Below are 17993 nucleotides of genomic sequence, written 5' to 3'. Positions count from 1 at the left end.
CTCGAAGATTCTTTTATTTTTTTTATCCACAAATGTTAAAACTTTGAAAATTTTCTGTTACCATCGATTTCTAACAATGGACCAACAGTTTTTTACCAAGCTCATTTCTGACATATCATTTATCCTTATTCCTGGGACATCAATACATTATAATATATGATCATCCCTTCAATATTAGTCAATGTTCATATTCTTTTTCCAAATAACATGCATCCAAACGAGAGAAATGCTTCTCTAGGAAAAAGATTTCTATTTCTGCTTTGTTGAACAAAGATTTTTCTGGAGAGGAAAGGAAAAGAAAAGGCTTTCCTTGGAAAGCCTTTCCAGGGTGGAAAGACCTTTCCTACAAACCAAACAGGCCCTTATGGATAACAAATTAAACGGAAACCATATCGGACCAGTGTCGTACTCGTAGTCTAAAATTTTTGGGCTGAGGATCCTAGTACCTGATCCCGATCCCTTATTATATTGGATACCATATCCTTATCACTATAATAAAGTTTTCCATTCTAATTTTAATGTTTGTTAGAAGTGTGTGTATGTGTGTAGATGCCTAAGGGCATAGTAGTCATTGTACTCTTCTCTCCTTTATATAAATACACAAGTGAGGGGGAGTCATCTCCAACAAACTCTTTCTTTCTCTCATTCTCCTCTCTCAACATGGCATCAGAGCCTTAGGGTTTTGACCCTCCTACGGACCATCACACCCTAAATCTCACCTTCTTCTTCCTCCACCCTAACCCTAACCCCAACTCTCGCCCTCCTCCCACGCTCCACCCGACCCCAACCCAACATCCTCGGACCCCGCCTCTTCTCTCGCCAACCCAACTCTCCGCCGTCAGCCCAGCCTCCTCCTCCCAAGCCCTCCATCAGCCACCCTCCTCCTTCACCCTTGCCGGCCCTCGTCTTCCCTCCCAATCTTGCCGTAATGCCCTCCCCTCCCCTTGGAATCCTAATCTAAGAAGTTCCCCACTTCTCTTTCCTTCTCTTTCATTCTTTCTCTCTTCTTCATGGCTTAAATCGTCCTTGCTATCTTCTTCCTTCTCCGATGCTCCCGGATGCGTTGTCTTTGGCCTGTTGTCTTATGCCTCCCTCCACTATCTCTCTTCTCCGAAGCCGCGGTATGGCTTCTGGGCCCTTCTAATCTCTTTTTCCTCTCATTATTTACTTCTTCATTCCTTGTTTTTCATGGCCATACTCTTGTTCTCAAAGGTTCACGCCACGTGTTTGATGAAGTGTTCGAGTAATGTGTTGTGCCTCCCTTTTTATCTTTTAGCCTCTATTCTCTTCTGGGTAACTGGTCATATGTCTCGTTCTACTCTGTCTCTTCCTCGGAGCCGCGGTATCATGGCCGGTCCCGCCGTGTGATTCTCCGCCTCTCTATTGTTTATCCTCTAGCGCTGTTGTGGGGCGGGTGTCTCTCTTTCTTTTTTTTCTGCCGTCATGGCTTCTCTTGTTAGTTCTCCTCATACCATCAGATCGACTCTTCCACCCTCGGATACCTTCTCTTGTTATTCCTCTCCTTTGGAGCTTCATTTCCACTGATGTCCTCCAGCCCCTTGACAGGTCCATTCCATCCCTCATCGGGGTCCTACCTCGTGAGCGGAGTTGCATTCGGCCCCCTTCCGCCCCTTCGGTTGGTGCCACTATTCTTGGCGCGTATCTTGGTGATGGCTCTTCTAGCCGTGCTGGTGGTTGATTTCCCCCCTCTGCTGGGCCAGTCCTTATTTCCAGACTGACTATGATGAGTTTTTGCACCTACGTGTGCATCATCGAGCCCACATTGCCCCTTTTGCACAGCCCAACAGTCCCCCTGCTTTGCTCCTTACTACCTCTGGCTCTTGGATTAATGACTTCGGGGCTTCCAACCATGTGACGAGTAACCCCGCTTCCCTTAGCTCGTTTAAGCCTCTTCAGCTCGCCTATACTGTTACCTTGGCCGATGGGACCACCGCACCCATCTCTGTTATTGGCATTGTTTCCCCTCACTCTGGTCTTATCTTGTCCTCGGTACTTTGCATTCCAACGTCACCCTTTAATCTACTGTCTGTGACCCAAATTACCAAAAGTCACAATTGTTCCGTCTCCTTCCTCTCCCATTGTGTCTTTCAGGACCTTTCGACTGGGAAAATGATTGCTTCAGGCCGTGCGGTCAATGGCCTCTATTTCCTTGATTCTGACCCTCTTCGTGCCGTCTTGCATAGTTCTGTTGATATGGCATTGCCAGTCCTCTCTTCTTTCTAACCCTATTTAGTCCTTCCAATGCGAGGCCTGTGAAGTGGGGAAGCAACATCGTACTTCCCGTCTAAGGTGGTTAGCCGCGTCTCGAGTCCATTTGAGTTAGTACATTCTGATGCCTGGGGTCCTTCCCGGGCTATGTCTCTTCTCGATTATAGATACTTCCTCGTCTTTGTTGATGCTTTCTCCCGTTATGACTTATCACTTTCTTCTTAAGGATCGCTCTCATGTATTAACTGCTTTTCGCACTTTCCATACCGAGATCACTACCTAGTATAACTGTCGTCTTAAATGTTTGCATACCAATAATGCTCAGGAATACTTTTCTGCCTCTAACGGCTTTCAGGATTTCTTATCCTCTCATGGTGTTATCCATCAGTCCTCTTGTGCAAACACCTCTCAGCGGAATGGTGTAGTGATGAGCACATTTATGTGTGAATTGTAGGTAGGAAAAGCATGCATATTTTATGTTTAGAGCGTACTACTAAAGTATTTTCCATGTTTTTGGTGTTTCAGGTTGTTTTCTGGATTTCCACAGAAAAAATAGCTAATGAGATGGAGTTTCAAGGGAAAAAGCAAAGCTTGAAAAATCATAGATAAAAAATAAGAGTGCAAATCTAACAGGGTGTGCCAATATCAATTTGTAACTACTTTGTATTTTGGCCCATCAATTGGTTGGTTCGGATTGGCCTTTGGAAATGCTTTGAGGAGTGCAACCAATTTATATGATAGCCCATCATTTGGATGGTTTAGATCACTTATGGAAATGGGCTTGGAGGGATAATTAATTCACATTTTTGGCCCCTCAACTTTATGATTTAGATCAGCCCATGGGAATGATAAAAGGGCCCATCAACCTTAGAATTCCATGTCCCATGATGTTACACTACTTTACATATTTGGATCCATTACTCGAACGATTTAGATGAGCCTGTGGAAATGGTTTAGGGGTGAAATTCACTTTCATGGTGTAATTAATTTATATAATGGGCTATCAAATGGGCGATTTGGATTACTCTATGGAGGAGCACGAATTATTTATTTTGCAGTCCATTAATTCAACGGTTCGAATCATCTAATTGGAATGGTTTAGTGGTGCAATTAATTTATATAATGGACCGTCGATTGGATGGCTTGGGATCGTTCCTTGGAGATCAAGAGGGGAGAAGGGAATTTTTAATTGTTCATGTGCACTACAAAGGAGGGGTAGATTAGCCATTTGCAAATTAATGTGGCATGCTTGCAATTTATACAAAAAGTGGGGATAACTTGGTCCTTTTGCAATATAAGCAAGAGGAAAAATAGGGAATACTCCAACGAAATAGCATTTTCTCCCCCCTAGCCGATTCTTGCATCCTCTCTCACTCCCAATTTCATCTCCTAATTTTTCTCTCCCTATCCCTCCTAACCGACCATCTCTCTTTCCCTAATTCGTTCCTCTATCTCTCTCCCAACCACCCTACTTCTTCTCACCTATTCTAATTTTTAGCCGCCCAAACTACTTTCCTATTTCGATGGGTATGAGATAGCCTATTAAATGGACGGTTGGATCATCTCATGCGCAACACTCTATCCAATTTATATCAAAATGAGATTCGGCCAAGTTGGAAAGTGGCCCCACTAAATTCGTCCAAGTGCGGGGACCAACCAAAATACAACAACTTTTGTTTCCTATATACGTATTGGGATTGTTTCTTTTCTCAAAAATATTATGAATGGTATGTGATTGCCAATTTCTTTTTTTATGCACATATATAAGGCAATATTTTTCTATCAAAATATCCTTTGATATGTGTCACCAATCTAAGGCAATCCAAACCATTCAAACCCTTTCCTTTTCTAACACTACAAGCCCAATATAGACGTACTCCATTGTTCCAAATTAGTTTACAATTTAGAAAAAACAAAAAGTTAGCAAGCTTTGATCTCATCCATTCCTTTATTTCCTAATCTATTCAAACAATCTCCACCCTACATCTTTCTCCATCTTCTAATTTAGCAACCCTTCTCACCCAAATCCTATATATCTAGCTCTCTTGAATTTTAGTTTCTTCTTGAATTTTTAGGGTCGTCGCGTCTTTAGGGTTTAATTTTCTCTCTTTTTCTCCCCTAATTTTCGTCCAACTTTTTATTCTCTCAAAATTTTCTTCCAATTTTTTTTCCTTGCTCTCTTACAAATCGACAAACCTTCTTACATTAGTTTATCTTTCATCTCAACTCATTGTACCCATCGCAAGACTTGATCCAACCGTCCAAGATTCAATCCAAGGGTGACACCAAAGCTTGAAGGAGGACAAGGATTCCACCATTGCTTGAGGAGAAGAATAAGACTAAGTTTTCTTATTTTTTGTTCTTTCTTTCAATTACAATTTGATGTATTTGTGCTTTCAAAATCAATTAAAGAAGAGTTTTCTTTATTTCTTTTCTTTTCTAAGTTCTTCATTGGCATTATTTTTCTTTATTTTCTTTGTTTCCTTCCCTTTCTCCATGAGTAACAAAACCCAATCTACTTAGGGTTTAGATGAAGCCATGGGGTAGGAGAAATATTGTTAATTAAAATCAATTTACCTAATTGAATATGGTATAAGGTTTTGTATTTGTAACATCTTAATCATTCATGCCATTGGATTTTCTCCTTTCGTATGAGTAATTGTTGATGAGCATATATAATTTCTTATATAATTACTATATATTGGATAGTGTGTTTGATCAATCACTCATAGGCAATGCCATCCATTGATCTTATTTCCCATTGACCGGATTTATTAAATATACAATCCAACATAAAAATTAGTTTGATTAATTATCCAATCCAAACCCATGGTGGATTCTAACTCTAAGTAATCTTTTAATCGAATTAAGGCTTTTATACAATTTCCAATTAGTTTTTCAATCGAATTTTTCAATCAATTTAGGCTTTAAGATTTTGGTTTTCTAAATAGGTTAGATAATTAATTAATAGAAATCCTATATTGGTTCACTTTGCCTAAATATAAGGGTTAAATTTGTGCGTTTCTTCATTGTGTTCAACTCGTGTCTATTTAACTTGTAAACTTAAATATATTGTTGGATCCGAGGTTGTAGTCCACAGAAATCCTGAGTGCATGCCAGGCAACAATATATCATAAGCTTATTTTTCAAATAGTATAAGGGTAGAAATCACAATTCTCTTCCCTGAGTTCGACCCGTATCTACACGCGATCCGTGCACTTGCGGTTATTGCGTATCTACATGCGATCCATGCACTTGCGGTTATTTATAATATCACAATCATGTAGCTGAGCGAAAACTCCGGTCCTTGCTTGACATCCTTATTGCCAATATCTTGGCTAATCGGCTTCCCTCTGTCCTTGATGGTAAATCTCCTTTTTCGATCTTACATCCTCACCTTGATCCCTTTCCTCTTACCCCATGGGTCTTTGGTTGTGTTTGCTTTGTTCACACCGTTACCCCAGGTCTGGATAAATTGGATCATCGGGCAGAGTGCTATGTCTTTCTAGGCTACTCTCGTAGTAGACGCCACTTTCTTTGAGTCTACCTACTTTACTGCTCCTGCTGAGCAAAGTCCCATTGTTTTCGCTCCTCCTCATCCTCTTCATTCCTCCCTGACCCTGCTGACCCCTCCTTTCGCTCCATTACCAGTGACGACGGCTAATCTTCCTCTTCTTGTCCTCCCTGACTCTGTTGAGCCCATTTCCTCTCCATTGCAGGTGGCCTTGGCTCCTCCTACTCCTTTGCACGTCTATCAACGTCGGCGACCAGATGTTCCTCATGCTCCTACGCATGAGGCCGCATCTTTTCAGCCGCGGTACTAGGTCCTTCATCTCAGGTCCCTCCCCTTCCCTCTCCCGATGTAGTCGTGACTCTCCTATTGCGTCACAAACTCGTTCTCGTTCTACTGTCCATCCTATTTATCACTTTGTCTCTTATGATCATCCCACTCCTACTTTTTGCAATTTTGAGTCCTCTTTGTCTTCTATTTCCTTGCCTAAGTTTATGCAGGAAGCTCTTGCTCACCTTGGGTGGCATGCTGCTACGGATAGTGAAATGGTCGCTCTTCAGGCTAATCATACTTGGGATGTCGTTACCCTCCTCCAGGTGCTCAGCCTGTTGGTTGTCGATGGGACTATGCCATCAAATATTTTCCGGATGGGAAAGTTGAGTGCCTTAAGGCGCACTTGGTTGCCAAAGGGTACACTCAGACATATGGGGTTGATTACACCGAGACCTTCTCTCCAGTCGCCAAAATCCCCTTTGTGTGTGTACTTATCTTTCTTGTTGTCAACCATGGATGGCCATTAGATCAGCTAGATGTCAAAAATGCCTTCCTCCATGGCGACTTGACTGAGGAGTTGTATATGGAGCAATCCCCTAGGTATGTTGTTCAGGGGGAGATGTCCTCGTCAGTATGCCGGCTTCAAATCATAGTATGGTCTCAAACAATCTCCTCGAGCTTGGTTTCAGAAGTTTAGTGATGCTCTCATGAGATATGGCGTGAAGCAATGTGGAGTTGACCACTCAGTGTTAGTCATCAGCTGATGCTAGCCATGTCCTTCTCATAGTCTATATGATATTATCATTACGGGAAGTGACACATGTGGCATACAAAAGTTGGAAGGTTTTTCTGCAAAAAAAGTTCTCTATAAAAGACCTTGGACGCCTTCGATATCTTTTGGGGATTGAGGTAGCTTACTCCGGTAGTCGCCTCTCTCTCACATCAGAAGTATGTTTTAGATTTACTAGATGAGACTGGATCCTTGGGTACGAAACTAGCTACTATTCCCATTGACCCAAATACTAAGCTACTTCCGGAAGAAGGCGACTTGTTAGAAGACCTTGGCAGGTATAGACAGCTAGTTCGGAAACTCATATACCTCACAACCACTCGCTCAGATATTTCATATGCAATGGGGGTTGTTAGCCAGTTCATGAGCTCTACTCGTACCTTTCATTGGGCAGCTGTGATTCAGATCCTTAGATATTTGAAAAGTGCTCCTGGTAAAAAATTACTTTTCCAGAGACATGGCCACCAGAAGTTAAAAGATTTTTGTGATGCTGACTAGGTAGGGTCACCGAAAAATAGACGATCCACTACTAGATATTGCACCTTTGTTGGAGGTAATTTAGTGTCTTGGCGAAGTAAGAAACAAAATGATGTATCCAAGTCGAGTGCTGAAGTCGAATACTGAGCCATGTCACATACTAGTGGTGAGCTTATTTGGTTGCGCTCTCTTCTATTTGAGATTGGATTCTCATCATCTTCTCCAGCTGAGTTGTATTGCAACAATAAAGCTGCTATTCACGTTGCTAACAATCCAGTCTTTCATGAGCGCACCAAACACATAGAGGTGGACCACCATTTCATACGACGGAGAATCCAACAAGGCGAGATATGCAATACCTTCACTCGGTTAGGAGATCATCTAGCCGACACTTTTACCAAACCCTTGAGTAAAGCTAAACTATGTAATATTTGTAACAAGCTAAGAATGCATAATATATACATTCCATCTTGAGGGGAAGTGTTAGAAGTGTGTGTATGTGTGTAGATGCCTAAGGGCATAGTAGTCATTGTACTCCTCTCTTTTATATAGATACAGAAGTGAGGGGGAGTCATCTCAAATTCACTCTTTCTTTCTCTCATTCTCCTCTTTCAACAATGTTGTTAACTTTTAGGAAAAAAGGATACTTAGACCTACAAGAAAATTTTCAGCCTGGTTAAAAATTTATGGAAAAAAGTTAACAATCACCAGCAGTATATGACGGAAGCAGATATTCTAATCTCTCAGCAGCAACTCCAGATCCAGAACAGGAAGGATCCAAGAGAATGGCACGGACCTGCACATACAATAACATGTAAGTTAATAAAAGGCATATAGTTATCAAATAATGCGTACATGCTGTATAAAAGATAAAGAATGGAGTGCTTGGTCAAATATGTCCGTCTTCCTTTGATTTGTAGCATAGAAATTAAGCTGAAAGATACACTAAACAAACTGTTAGTAATACTATTGGTTTAGTTCTCTTACTTCCATGAAAGAAGTCAGACCATTTTACCAAGTACAAGTTAGTCTGGTCAGTAATGACTTCAGAATTATAACTATTACATGATGAGCATGTGGTCGATGATGAGCATGTGGCGATTGCGAAGGTGATCCACCGTGAGAATTTTATCAAGGAAAGCGGTCCAGCCAAACGCGTAAATCCCGAGAGGAACCATAGTGCTTCACACTCTGGCTGGATGCAAGGATGCTTGACTCGACACAATTTGATGATAGAATGATTTGACGTTAAAACCTCGGATGAACACCAGATCCAGACCCTTTTTTCATTACCAGTCTTTTTTAATGTAGTAGGTCTCCAATATCTCCAATAATTGTGTCACTTGGTATACTTCTATGTCAAAAAAATTGAGTTCGAAATTTATATTCCATGAGATCCTCTCCTCTCATTGAAATCAGTCTTTTACAAAGACATCCTTATCTGAAGAGACCTGAAATTAGTGGCATTTCATCACACCATTTATCTTGACAAAATTTAATCTCTTCACTTGAATAGACTCTGAATTGTATTCCCTCATGAAATTTATACGTTTGCCTCATAATGTCCCTCCAAGCTGTCAATCAGCTGAACTTGTACCTGTCGTCTAATATTCATTGGCTCGGAGATGACCAACTTCCCTAAAATTGGGTTTCCTTTTCATGTTTGTTGGTTTCTTGTGAGTTAGCTTTTAGTTCATGGAATTTTCTTTTTTAAATTTATTTTTGAGGTTTTGATGACTTAAAATGGTGGGGATCATCCAATTAGGTCAGTACCTGATAAGTTGAGTGAGTTTTTAATAAGTTAAAAGTGGTTAGAACAATCATTTTAAGTTAGTTTTTATGGTTGTCACTTGGATGGGTCTAGGGCTGAGATTAGTTTTGTCTCAATGGTTTAGATTGTTTTCGGGGTTACGAGAACATTATAATGGGATGTTTGCTGTAACTTAATTGTTACTACAGAATTCATAATTGAAGAAGAGTTTTCTGCCCTAAGAAGCAGTATGAAGAGAAGTAACACCATATCGGTGCTTTTGAGTGTTTTCGCCCTATTTCAGCTTAGTTTTCTCTTGTATTTCATTATCTATTTCTTATATATCAGATCTGCATGCCTGATCTGAGTCAAGCTATTATCTTTTTAATTTTTTAATTTTTTAAATGGTAAGCATCAAGCTATTATCTTCTAAGAATGAACTTAGTCAACTAGAGTAAAACACAATATATAGTAGTGGCAAGGTTTAAAAGAGCACATGGTACATGTGAGATGATTTGGATGAAGATTCTCTCTCCCGAGTTAATAATGGAGATGAACCACTACATGAGGCTTCATGGCGATAATCAAACTGTAACATGCATCACCTCTATGGAGAGAGAGAGATGGCTTTTTCTTTAACTCAATTATGCGTCTACCTTAAGCACATGGACCCCAAAACCGTTCTTTATACCGGAGCTACTCTTGGAAAAGTTGACAAGACTCTCTGTAGAATCTTATCCAAGAATAGATAATCACCTTGTTAAGGAAAAGGGGGATGAAAGTAAGATGTGTTCCATGTATTTATATGAAAACTTGCCATTCAAAATAAAATAAAATATGAAAACCAACCCATAGATTCCCTCACCAGGGCAGTTGGGATTATGAGAGTTCCATGTATAAATATGAAAACCAACCCATAGATGCCCTCACCAGGGCAGTCGGGACTCGCGAGTAGACTTCTATATTTAACCCCCCCCCCCCCCCCCTCTGCTCCCCATGCGCGCTTGCTTTAGGGGGGTTTGGGATACATGAGTGCTTCAGAGCATATGGACTACGACTTTTTATTTTGATTATTCATATGCACTCAGAGTAGGACATTATTGCATCTCAGCCATAATTCCCAGTGAAGGAACTAATAAAAGAGGGAAGCCAACTATGAGCTCCTCAATTCAACCATCATTTTCAGCTATTTACTCGTAACTTTTGTAAAGGAAAGAAAACTTCCAGTTCTCACCTTTGCATAAGAACAGCATACAATTAACATGGACAATAGTATTAATCACTTATTTCATTTTAGTTAATAGTTGTGTCCTACAGAATTATGAAGCCTAGCATTAAAAAAAAAGGAATGATGAAGCCTAAGACTGAAACAAGCGAAATGCACTGTGAATTGATAAGCACTTGACATTAACATGACATGAGGCCTTAAATTTGGCAATGATACACCTGTATTTAGTCATGCAACAAGTTCAAATACCTAAGGGAAATAATTCCCAGAAACTAGAACCCGTATTTCATCAATCCATGCAACTAAAATTTTCAAAGTTAAGAAAAGGGGGCATTGAGATCATTAGATACTTTATAGTAACAAAGTAAAGAACTGGTAAATTTATGTACATTTATTTACCTTCGAGTATGAGGGATCGTTTGTATTTATGTTCAAAAAGTCACCATGCAAAACACTGATATCTTCAAAGCAGGTTAAGGTCCAAAAAGCATAATATTATACCCTTACCAATTCGGCTAAGATAGAAAAATGCAGATATGATCAGCTCCATATAGTTTAGATGATAAAATGTATGTTTCAATGAGGTGTGTGCATTTTGAAGAATTCAAGCAAGACAAGAATATATCTAGAAATATGAAAATTAAATATATGAAGTAATAAAACATTTAAATACCAAGTGCCATAGATTGCATAGAGTTAACGACATTTTCTTACTAGTAAAAAACCTTCCTTTCTTTCATATGTACTTTCATTTCGTTTTTGTTAAAAATCAAGAAGGAAATACCAAGGTCTTAAATTTCGGCGGAAATACAGAGTCATGGTTTATACAGGTTGCGAGTTGATCTGGTTGAGGTCATTCATGTCAGAGATTGGGCCACCCTACTTGTCACATGCGTCACTCCACTGTGACAACAAGTCTGCCATTCATATAGCCATGAATCCAGTCTTTCATGAGCGAACAAAACATATAGAAGTGGATTGTCATTTTATTCGTCATCGGATCAAGATAGCTGACATGTTTACAAAACCATTGAGCAAGGCTAGATTGAACGATTTATGTAAGAAGATGGGAATGCATGATATACATACTCCAGCTTGAGGGGGGGTGTTAAGTATGGTTGTATATGTGCGCACCCCCCTTCTAGGGGTATTTATGTCTTTCCTATGTATTCACGCATATATATATATATTGTGCGTGAGAGACATCTCTCTCATTCAATGTTTTCTCCTCAAATCCTTCTTCTCCTCTCTTCTTCATCTTCAATGTAGTAATAACATACGCAAAACATGCAACTTTTCAGATAAAAAACAAAGACATTTCGAAAGAAACCCTAACAAAAAATAAACTCCACTCGCAGAAAAGAGAAAAACTACGAATTTCCTTTAGGATATTTCTAACAAGGGAAAAAAAATAAAAAGAAAAACCAGCGGTGAAGAAACTAGCTTGAATTCCAGCCGTAATTTCGTAACGGAATGTATCCATGATTTTACAAGATTTCGGACGAAATCTTGTACTCAAACCGGATTCGAAATTTAAAACCATGCATCACATATTCTGGATCTATAGGACCTAGCACACATAAATAACAATATGATACTTATTTAGATCTTTTGGTGTTTCTCAATTTCATATTTTGGGAGAGCCTAATAATATGGCCGACTCTAGCTAGAGAAGGTGCTATTAAGCCATTGCTGCCAATTTGGCATGCATTGCCTCTTTATGTAGTTTTCCCTAATTTATCTAATTAAAGCTTTCTTCATCATTGAAAAAGGAAAAAAAACAAAATGAGTTGAATAAATGTTTTGTTTGGTTGTAAGGAATAATGATAGTGTCAATGTTCCATAATACGCTCAAGAAAGCTAGCTTCGGAGGAACATACAAATGTTGAAAATCTAAAATGTAAAGTATGAAAATATCAAATAATCATCGTAAACAACGAGAATATAGACAAACGTACACAAGCATCTGATAGAGAAATAGTGCTTCTAGAAAAAGGAGGATAACATAAAATAAAAAAAGGAGAGCCAGATCGATATAGAAAAGCAAGAGAACATCTTCATATAGCCTTCCTAACTTCTATTCAAAACAAAAGAAACTAAGGCCTTCTTCGTTTGGGATTATGACAGCAGATTGGGACCCCCAATCTGATTATTGGACTGAAAATTACATTAATTTTGAGTCCAATAATCAGATTTTTTTTTTGGGGGGTGGGAGGTCTCAATCGGTTGCCACAATCTCAAACAAACAAGGCCTAAAGAAAACTCACCCCGTACTAGGATTCCCTGGTTTATCTAGAAGAGACCCTCGCATTTAAACCAGCATGAAGATATAAAAATAAAACAATATAGGTGTAGATGATAAACTAGTTTGGGACAAAGGCTTTGTTGAGTTGAGTTGAGTATAGGGGTAGATGATAAACTACAACATACGTTTAAAAAATGATTGCCTGCAAAATTACACTGCCATGAAAAGGATACTAGAAGCCCCAGACCGCTTGATAGTATCTTCTAAATGTCTAACTCTTTCATTGTTGAGTTCACATGCTATAATCTTTCCCTCTCCTCTCATGAGCGCAGCAAGATGAACAGTTTTGTTTCCTGGAGCTGAGCAAGCATCAAGAACCTTCAAAAACGTATGAATTGAACATGGAGTGAGCTTGTGTTTGCAATTAATAACTCCAAAATGACATTTCCATGAAAACATTGAGGTATATAGGATATAAAAACACCTTCTGGATTAAAGTGTCCATGGTGCATTTGATTCATTTCAGAATAAATATGAGGTGACCTCAATGACAAACACCATTCTAGGTTATGCTTTCAAATTGGTATAGAGACAAGCTAGTACACATCGATGATTCACAATAGAGTTGAATACTACAAATAAATGAAGCCTAGCAACCCCATGTTTCATTTTTATCTTATTGTTACTCGGGATAGTTTCAGTAATGTAGATAACTAAAACTAGGGGTGCAACTCGGGTCGGGTTCAACCCGAACCCGAGGCTTATCGAACCAGCGTATGCCCATTCCTCCTTTGATGACTCCCAGTATAGAAAGCCTAAATTTGCCGATGTGGATTGAAAGGAAGTTGGGGATGGACATAGATCCTTCCGCCTATCCGGAGTGTTGGAAATAAAGCAATGGTTTTTTTTATTTCTCATTTCGCGATCATTGGATTTGACTCTATCACAGAAGAGGTTGTGCAAAAGCCTATGAGGGCGAGCGGAGCGAGGTTGCACCTCTATTTGCCAAATCCGCTTATGGAGAAACTCAATCAGCTATCCCCGCACGGGTAAACTGGGTATAGTTATGCTTCAACCGGATAGTAAATAGGCTCAAAAAAAAAGTCGGGTAGGGTCCGGGTCGGGTTGAGGGTTTAGGCAACCCAACCCGAGTGAAACCCGACATTTTTTTTATGAATTTTTTTATTTTATAAGCTTAACAACTCGGGTCGGGTCGGGTTCCGGTTGGAAAAATGGGTTCCTCGGGTCAGGTTGGGTTGAACCTCGTCGGGTTGGAAATCGGGTCGGGTCGGGTCGGGTTTGGGTTGGGAAAATGGGTTCCACGGGTCGGTTCGGGTTGGCCTCAACCTGAATACAACACCATTAAAAAATCCAAATACAATGTTTGGTAATGATAAACACACCTCCCATCCTGGTTCAGGCCCAAGAGCAATTGCCACCATACAACTTGCCTTTCCCTGAGGAAGTAATGAAGAGAAATCATAAGGTGAATCAAAGATAGTAAGGATGAAAAAGTACCAACTGAAAAGGATCTAAAGGATTTACAAGTTTATGGAGCCATAATAATATTTGCGCTCCGTATAACATGTACAAGCATGCTATGAAAATACAGATTATGCAGATAAAGAGTCAATTGGTACAAGCAGGCTGGGACCTCTGGTCTCCTGATTGCACTCCAAATATTAATGAAATTATCGCTTTTCAAAAAAAAAAAGAATCAATCTAAGACAATGTACAAGAACTGATTTGACAACACAGTTGGCCAGTGGGTTAAGTAGTTCTTTTTGTCATACTTTGCTTCAGGACTAGAATGTAAACAACCAGACTAAGGAGTATCATGTTCGATGTGATGTATTGAGAAGACAGTGAACCTTCTGTACAGTTTCCTTTATAAATAAGATTTCTCTTTGTCAAAAAAGAGATTATTGAGGAGATTCAACTTGGTCACTTGCCAACATAGAAAATAGATTTGGTCTTTTACATGATCCGGATATAGTCACCTGATTCATCAAAGAATCAATGTATGTTCAAAGACAAATGACCACTGAAGAATAGAAACCTCTCGAGTCTAACTTGTTTATAAATTTTTAAGAAGAATAAATGCATGAGAATCATTCCAGCATTCACTTAAGAACTTACAGAAAGAAGAAAATAAAAGGTAAGAATTATACAATTCGGCTTTTAGAGACCTAAGGTATCCTTAATTAAGTATGAGTTGTTAAACTTTGATTAGGGCATTCATTATAAATAATCTTTAGTGGTTTGGTTATTATATATTCCTTGACTGGGAAGTTCATTTCCCTCTAATTATTTCTTATATGGCTTTACGCTGGAAGGTAACCAACATGAAAGTATTTTACACCGCATTCTTGTTTAGTGGAGAAACATATATTTCCATGTAATAGAGAGAGAGAGAGAGGCGAGGAAGTGATGCAAGAGAAGAGATGAAGAGACAACACTACCCGATCCAGTTCTAGAATGAAAAAGAAAACAAAATGGGCGTGGAATGGCCAATGTAAGGCCTGGAAATAACACTTCACATTAGGAAAGTGTACATAAAGAGACACATAACTATTTTTATTTTTATTTTTAATTTATTTTTATTTTTTTTATTTTAAATTTGACATATATCATTAATATTAAGATAGCAATCGGGACCAGTAGTCATTACACAATATTAAAGTGGACTGGGCCGACATACCAGCACCAGTCCAGAAGAGATAAACAAGGTATTGACAGTGGTTTGTACTCACCCCTGTACTTCACAACACTGTATTCTTTACAACATCTTCCAACCCCCTAATGTGTACCACCTAGGAGAAACTATGCCACTACTCACTATCTGGCCATCAGCCTAGATCCTTGAGAGCATCGACTTGCAAGACTGGGGAGATAAATGCAGTTATCCCCTTTGAGCTCATTCCCTCCAAACTCCTAGTCCCCCAGTAAAAACTAGCTAGATCAGCCGGACAAAACAGAGCAATAGGGACCAGCTCTCAAGCTACTATAATAAAACTAAAACCTGATTATGTAACTCATCTATTCTATTCAGTAAATCCTGGAGGGAAACATTTTCTAGTTCTCAAGCGTGTAAGCTGCGCCTTTGATTAGCATAGCACTTCCCCAAGCTATTAAATCCAACTTAATCTTTCATAAAAACAGATCCGTCTTCCTGAATTGGAGATATGTTTCTTTGCTTTTCTACTACTTCTTTTATCAATTTTCTACTTCCCAATCCTCTTTACACTTTTCCTACTTCTTTTCCTATGATCCATCCTTATTCTCTCCTTTTCCTCTTAAATCTTCACGAGTAAGGTTCTATTTGATCCGCCTTTTCCCCATCGATTCGATCCTCTACAACTCTGGATTGCGATCCAAAGAACATCTCCCTGGTCTTGACTATGTTCTCCTGATAAGAGATCCCAAGGGCATCTCCCATCACTAAGAATTCATTAAAACCCTCCAGTTCAGGGTGCCCAGGATCGACAGCTGCTGATGGTAATTGAAGATCTTTAACAGTGCCGTCTTTAGGCACCCCTGTTCGCTGAGTATCTTCCATTACTGGAATCCCTTGATCCTGATTCTGATCAGAGTCCAAAGATTGACGTCTAATTTCCAGACAAGAGATAGCCGATTGCTTTTCCTCCTCCCACAGACGCCTTCGAGTTAGCCTCTCCTTATCCAGGATCTTAGTAAAGATGGGCAAATTGCAAAGGGGGGTGTGAAGTTCCTCCTCACTATTCAAGGTGGACCGAGAAGGGGACGATCCTGAATTTCGAGCGCCTGCTACCCTTTCTTTAACCCATTGTTTCTTCAAAGGGGAGAGCAGAACCTCAGCCGGTGTGGGCGATTCCTTCCGCGCCAACTTTTCATTGTACTTCAGATTTTTCAGAAGCTCTAAGTCTTCGTTAACTAGGGTGATTACGCCAATAGCTGTATTGCTTGTGTGCTCGATATGATCGCTGCTAGACATACTTGAAGAAAGCGATTTTTGAGGGGATTGAAAATAGATAACACTTTCGGAGCCACGCTTCTTTTTTCTAATTTCCCTTTTTCTGTGCAAGCACGTAAGCTTTCTATTGAGTACTGATAACCCTCCACGTGTCGCCAAGACACAAGCGTCCTTCCCAAGACCTTTCCTGATTTTACCTTTTCCTGAGCGATTGTTTTTTACCTCACCACTTTTCCCTGCCATGTGAAACCTGTTTTCTAATTTCAGCACCTTTAGATCTTTTGCCGACTTTGTACCACAGGTGTCAACAATTTCTTTTCTTCCCCCTTTCCTTTTGTCGCCACGTGGGAGTACCAACAATGGTTTCTTTGCAATTGGCAGACCCCCAGAGCCCCCTATCCTAGCCTCCTACTAGGGGTGGCAATGGTTCAGTTTCAGTTTGGTTTGACCCCCAAACCGAACCGAACCGAAATTTGAATCGGTTTGGTTGAACCAAACCGAAACCAAATTTTCGGTTCGGTTTCAGCTCAGATTCAGTTCAGTTCTGCCAATTTTGCCCCCCTTACTCATAATCATTGGAACTCTTCGGTTTCGGTTCGGTTTGACCCTCAAACCGAACTGAACCGAAATTTGAATCGGTTTGGTTTAACCAAACCGAAACTGAATTTTTGGTTCGGTTTCGGTTCGGTTCGGCCAGTTTTGCCACCCCTACTCCCTACTTTCTGACACAATCTCAGGGGGGACAGATTGGTAGGTGGGAAATTCAAAATTTGAATTGGGGACCACCGTCGGCGCTGGTCTACTACCAGTGACCTCTGCCACCTTTTTCGGTGAGTACCGTCGGTGACCCTACACATTCAGGAATTTGGACAAATCCCTCAAAAGGAAGCCTAGGAATTTGGACAAATCCCTCAAAAGGAAGCAAATTTTCTTTACTACTAGCCTCTCCCACCACCGACATTGCAAGTGAATTTTATTGTCCTCAGAAACCACCTTAACTCCCACCGAGAAAATATTAGAGTCCGCCTTTAAATTGATAGACCGAGGAATGGATTTCCACAAAGGGGACATGACCAAGGCAGAAGCATACGCCAAACAGTGAGAGTGATTCCCAAAAAGTTTGGATTCAAGAACCTGGCCCAAATGTGATCCTAGAATCTCCACCGTGGAAGCAGCCCATGCATGAAGAGGAATATCATAAAATCGCAGCCGAACCGTTCTAGAGCCCGTGTTGTAGGCAGGGAACCAAGGCTGGAGGGACGAGAGATACCCTCCAAAAGCCTCGCCTCCACGACGAAGGATCGAAGAGGCCTGAAATTCGGAGCTGAACCGGAATAGAATGTCCACGGTACTAATGGCAAACGGCTTATCCAACTCTGGGAGGCCCCAAAAAAGTTTAGCCCAGGACCAAACTTCTTCCAGAAGCCACGAACCAGATTTTAAAGTTCCGATAAGACAGCATTTAAGGTTTTTCTTTCTATCTTCCACCACATAGCCTGGAACCTCCAAACATCGAACGATTTCACCACCATCTACAG

At 40.1% G+C, this 17993-nt stretch overlaps 1 protein-coding gene across 2 annotated transcripts in view; it reads right to left on the bottom strand.

The window, feature by feature from the left end:
• Positions 1-17993, bottom strand: part of LOC143887619 (S-adenosyl-L-methionine-dependent methyltransferases superfamily protein) — a 111015-nt gene that overhangs the window by 8453 nt on the left and 84569 nt on the right. The window contains exons 7-10 of one of the 2 annotated variants that reach the window (XM_077391726.1): positions 13907-13960; positions 12737-12881; positions 10658-10719; positions 7989-8076 (exon numbers count right to left, since the gene is read on the bottom strand). In XM_077391726.1, coding sequence (XP_077247841.1) covers positions 7989-8076; positions 10658-10719; positions 12737-12881; positions 13907-13960 — 349 coding nt within the window. The remainder of the gene's footprint in view (positions 1-7988; positions 8077-10657; positions 10720-12736; positions 12882-13906; positions 13961-17993) is intronic. The other variant, XM_077391727.1, reaches the window with a different exon arrangement.

Source organism: Tasmannia lanceolata, unplaced genomic scaffold (assembly GCF_043159265.1).
Source record: "Tasmannia lanceolata isolate RefF3 unplaced genomic scaffold, GAP_Taslan_0.1 ptg000012l, whole genome shotgun sequence".
NCBI classification, from domain to species: Eukaryota; Viridiplantae; Streptophyta; class Magnoliopsida; order Canellales; family Winteraceae; genus Tasmannia; species Tasmannia lanceolata.
Note: the sequence above shows the minus strand (reverse complement) of the source record. Positions and strands in the feature narration are given on the sequence as shown.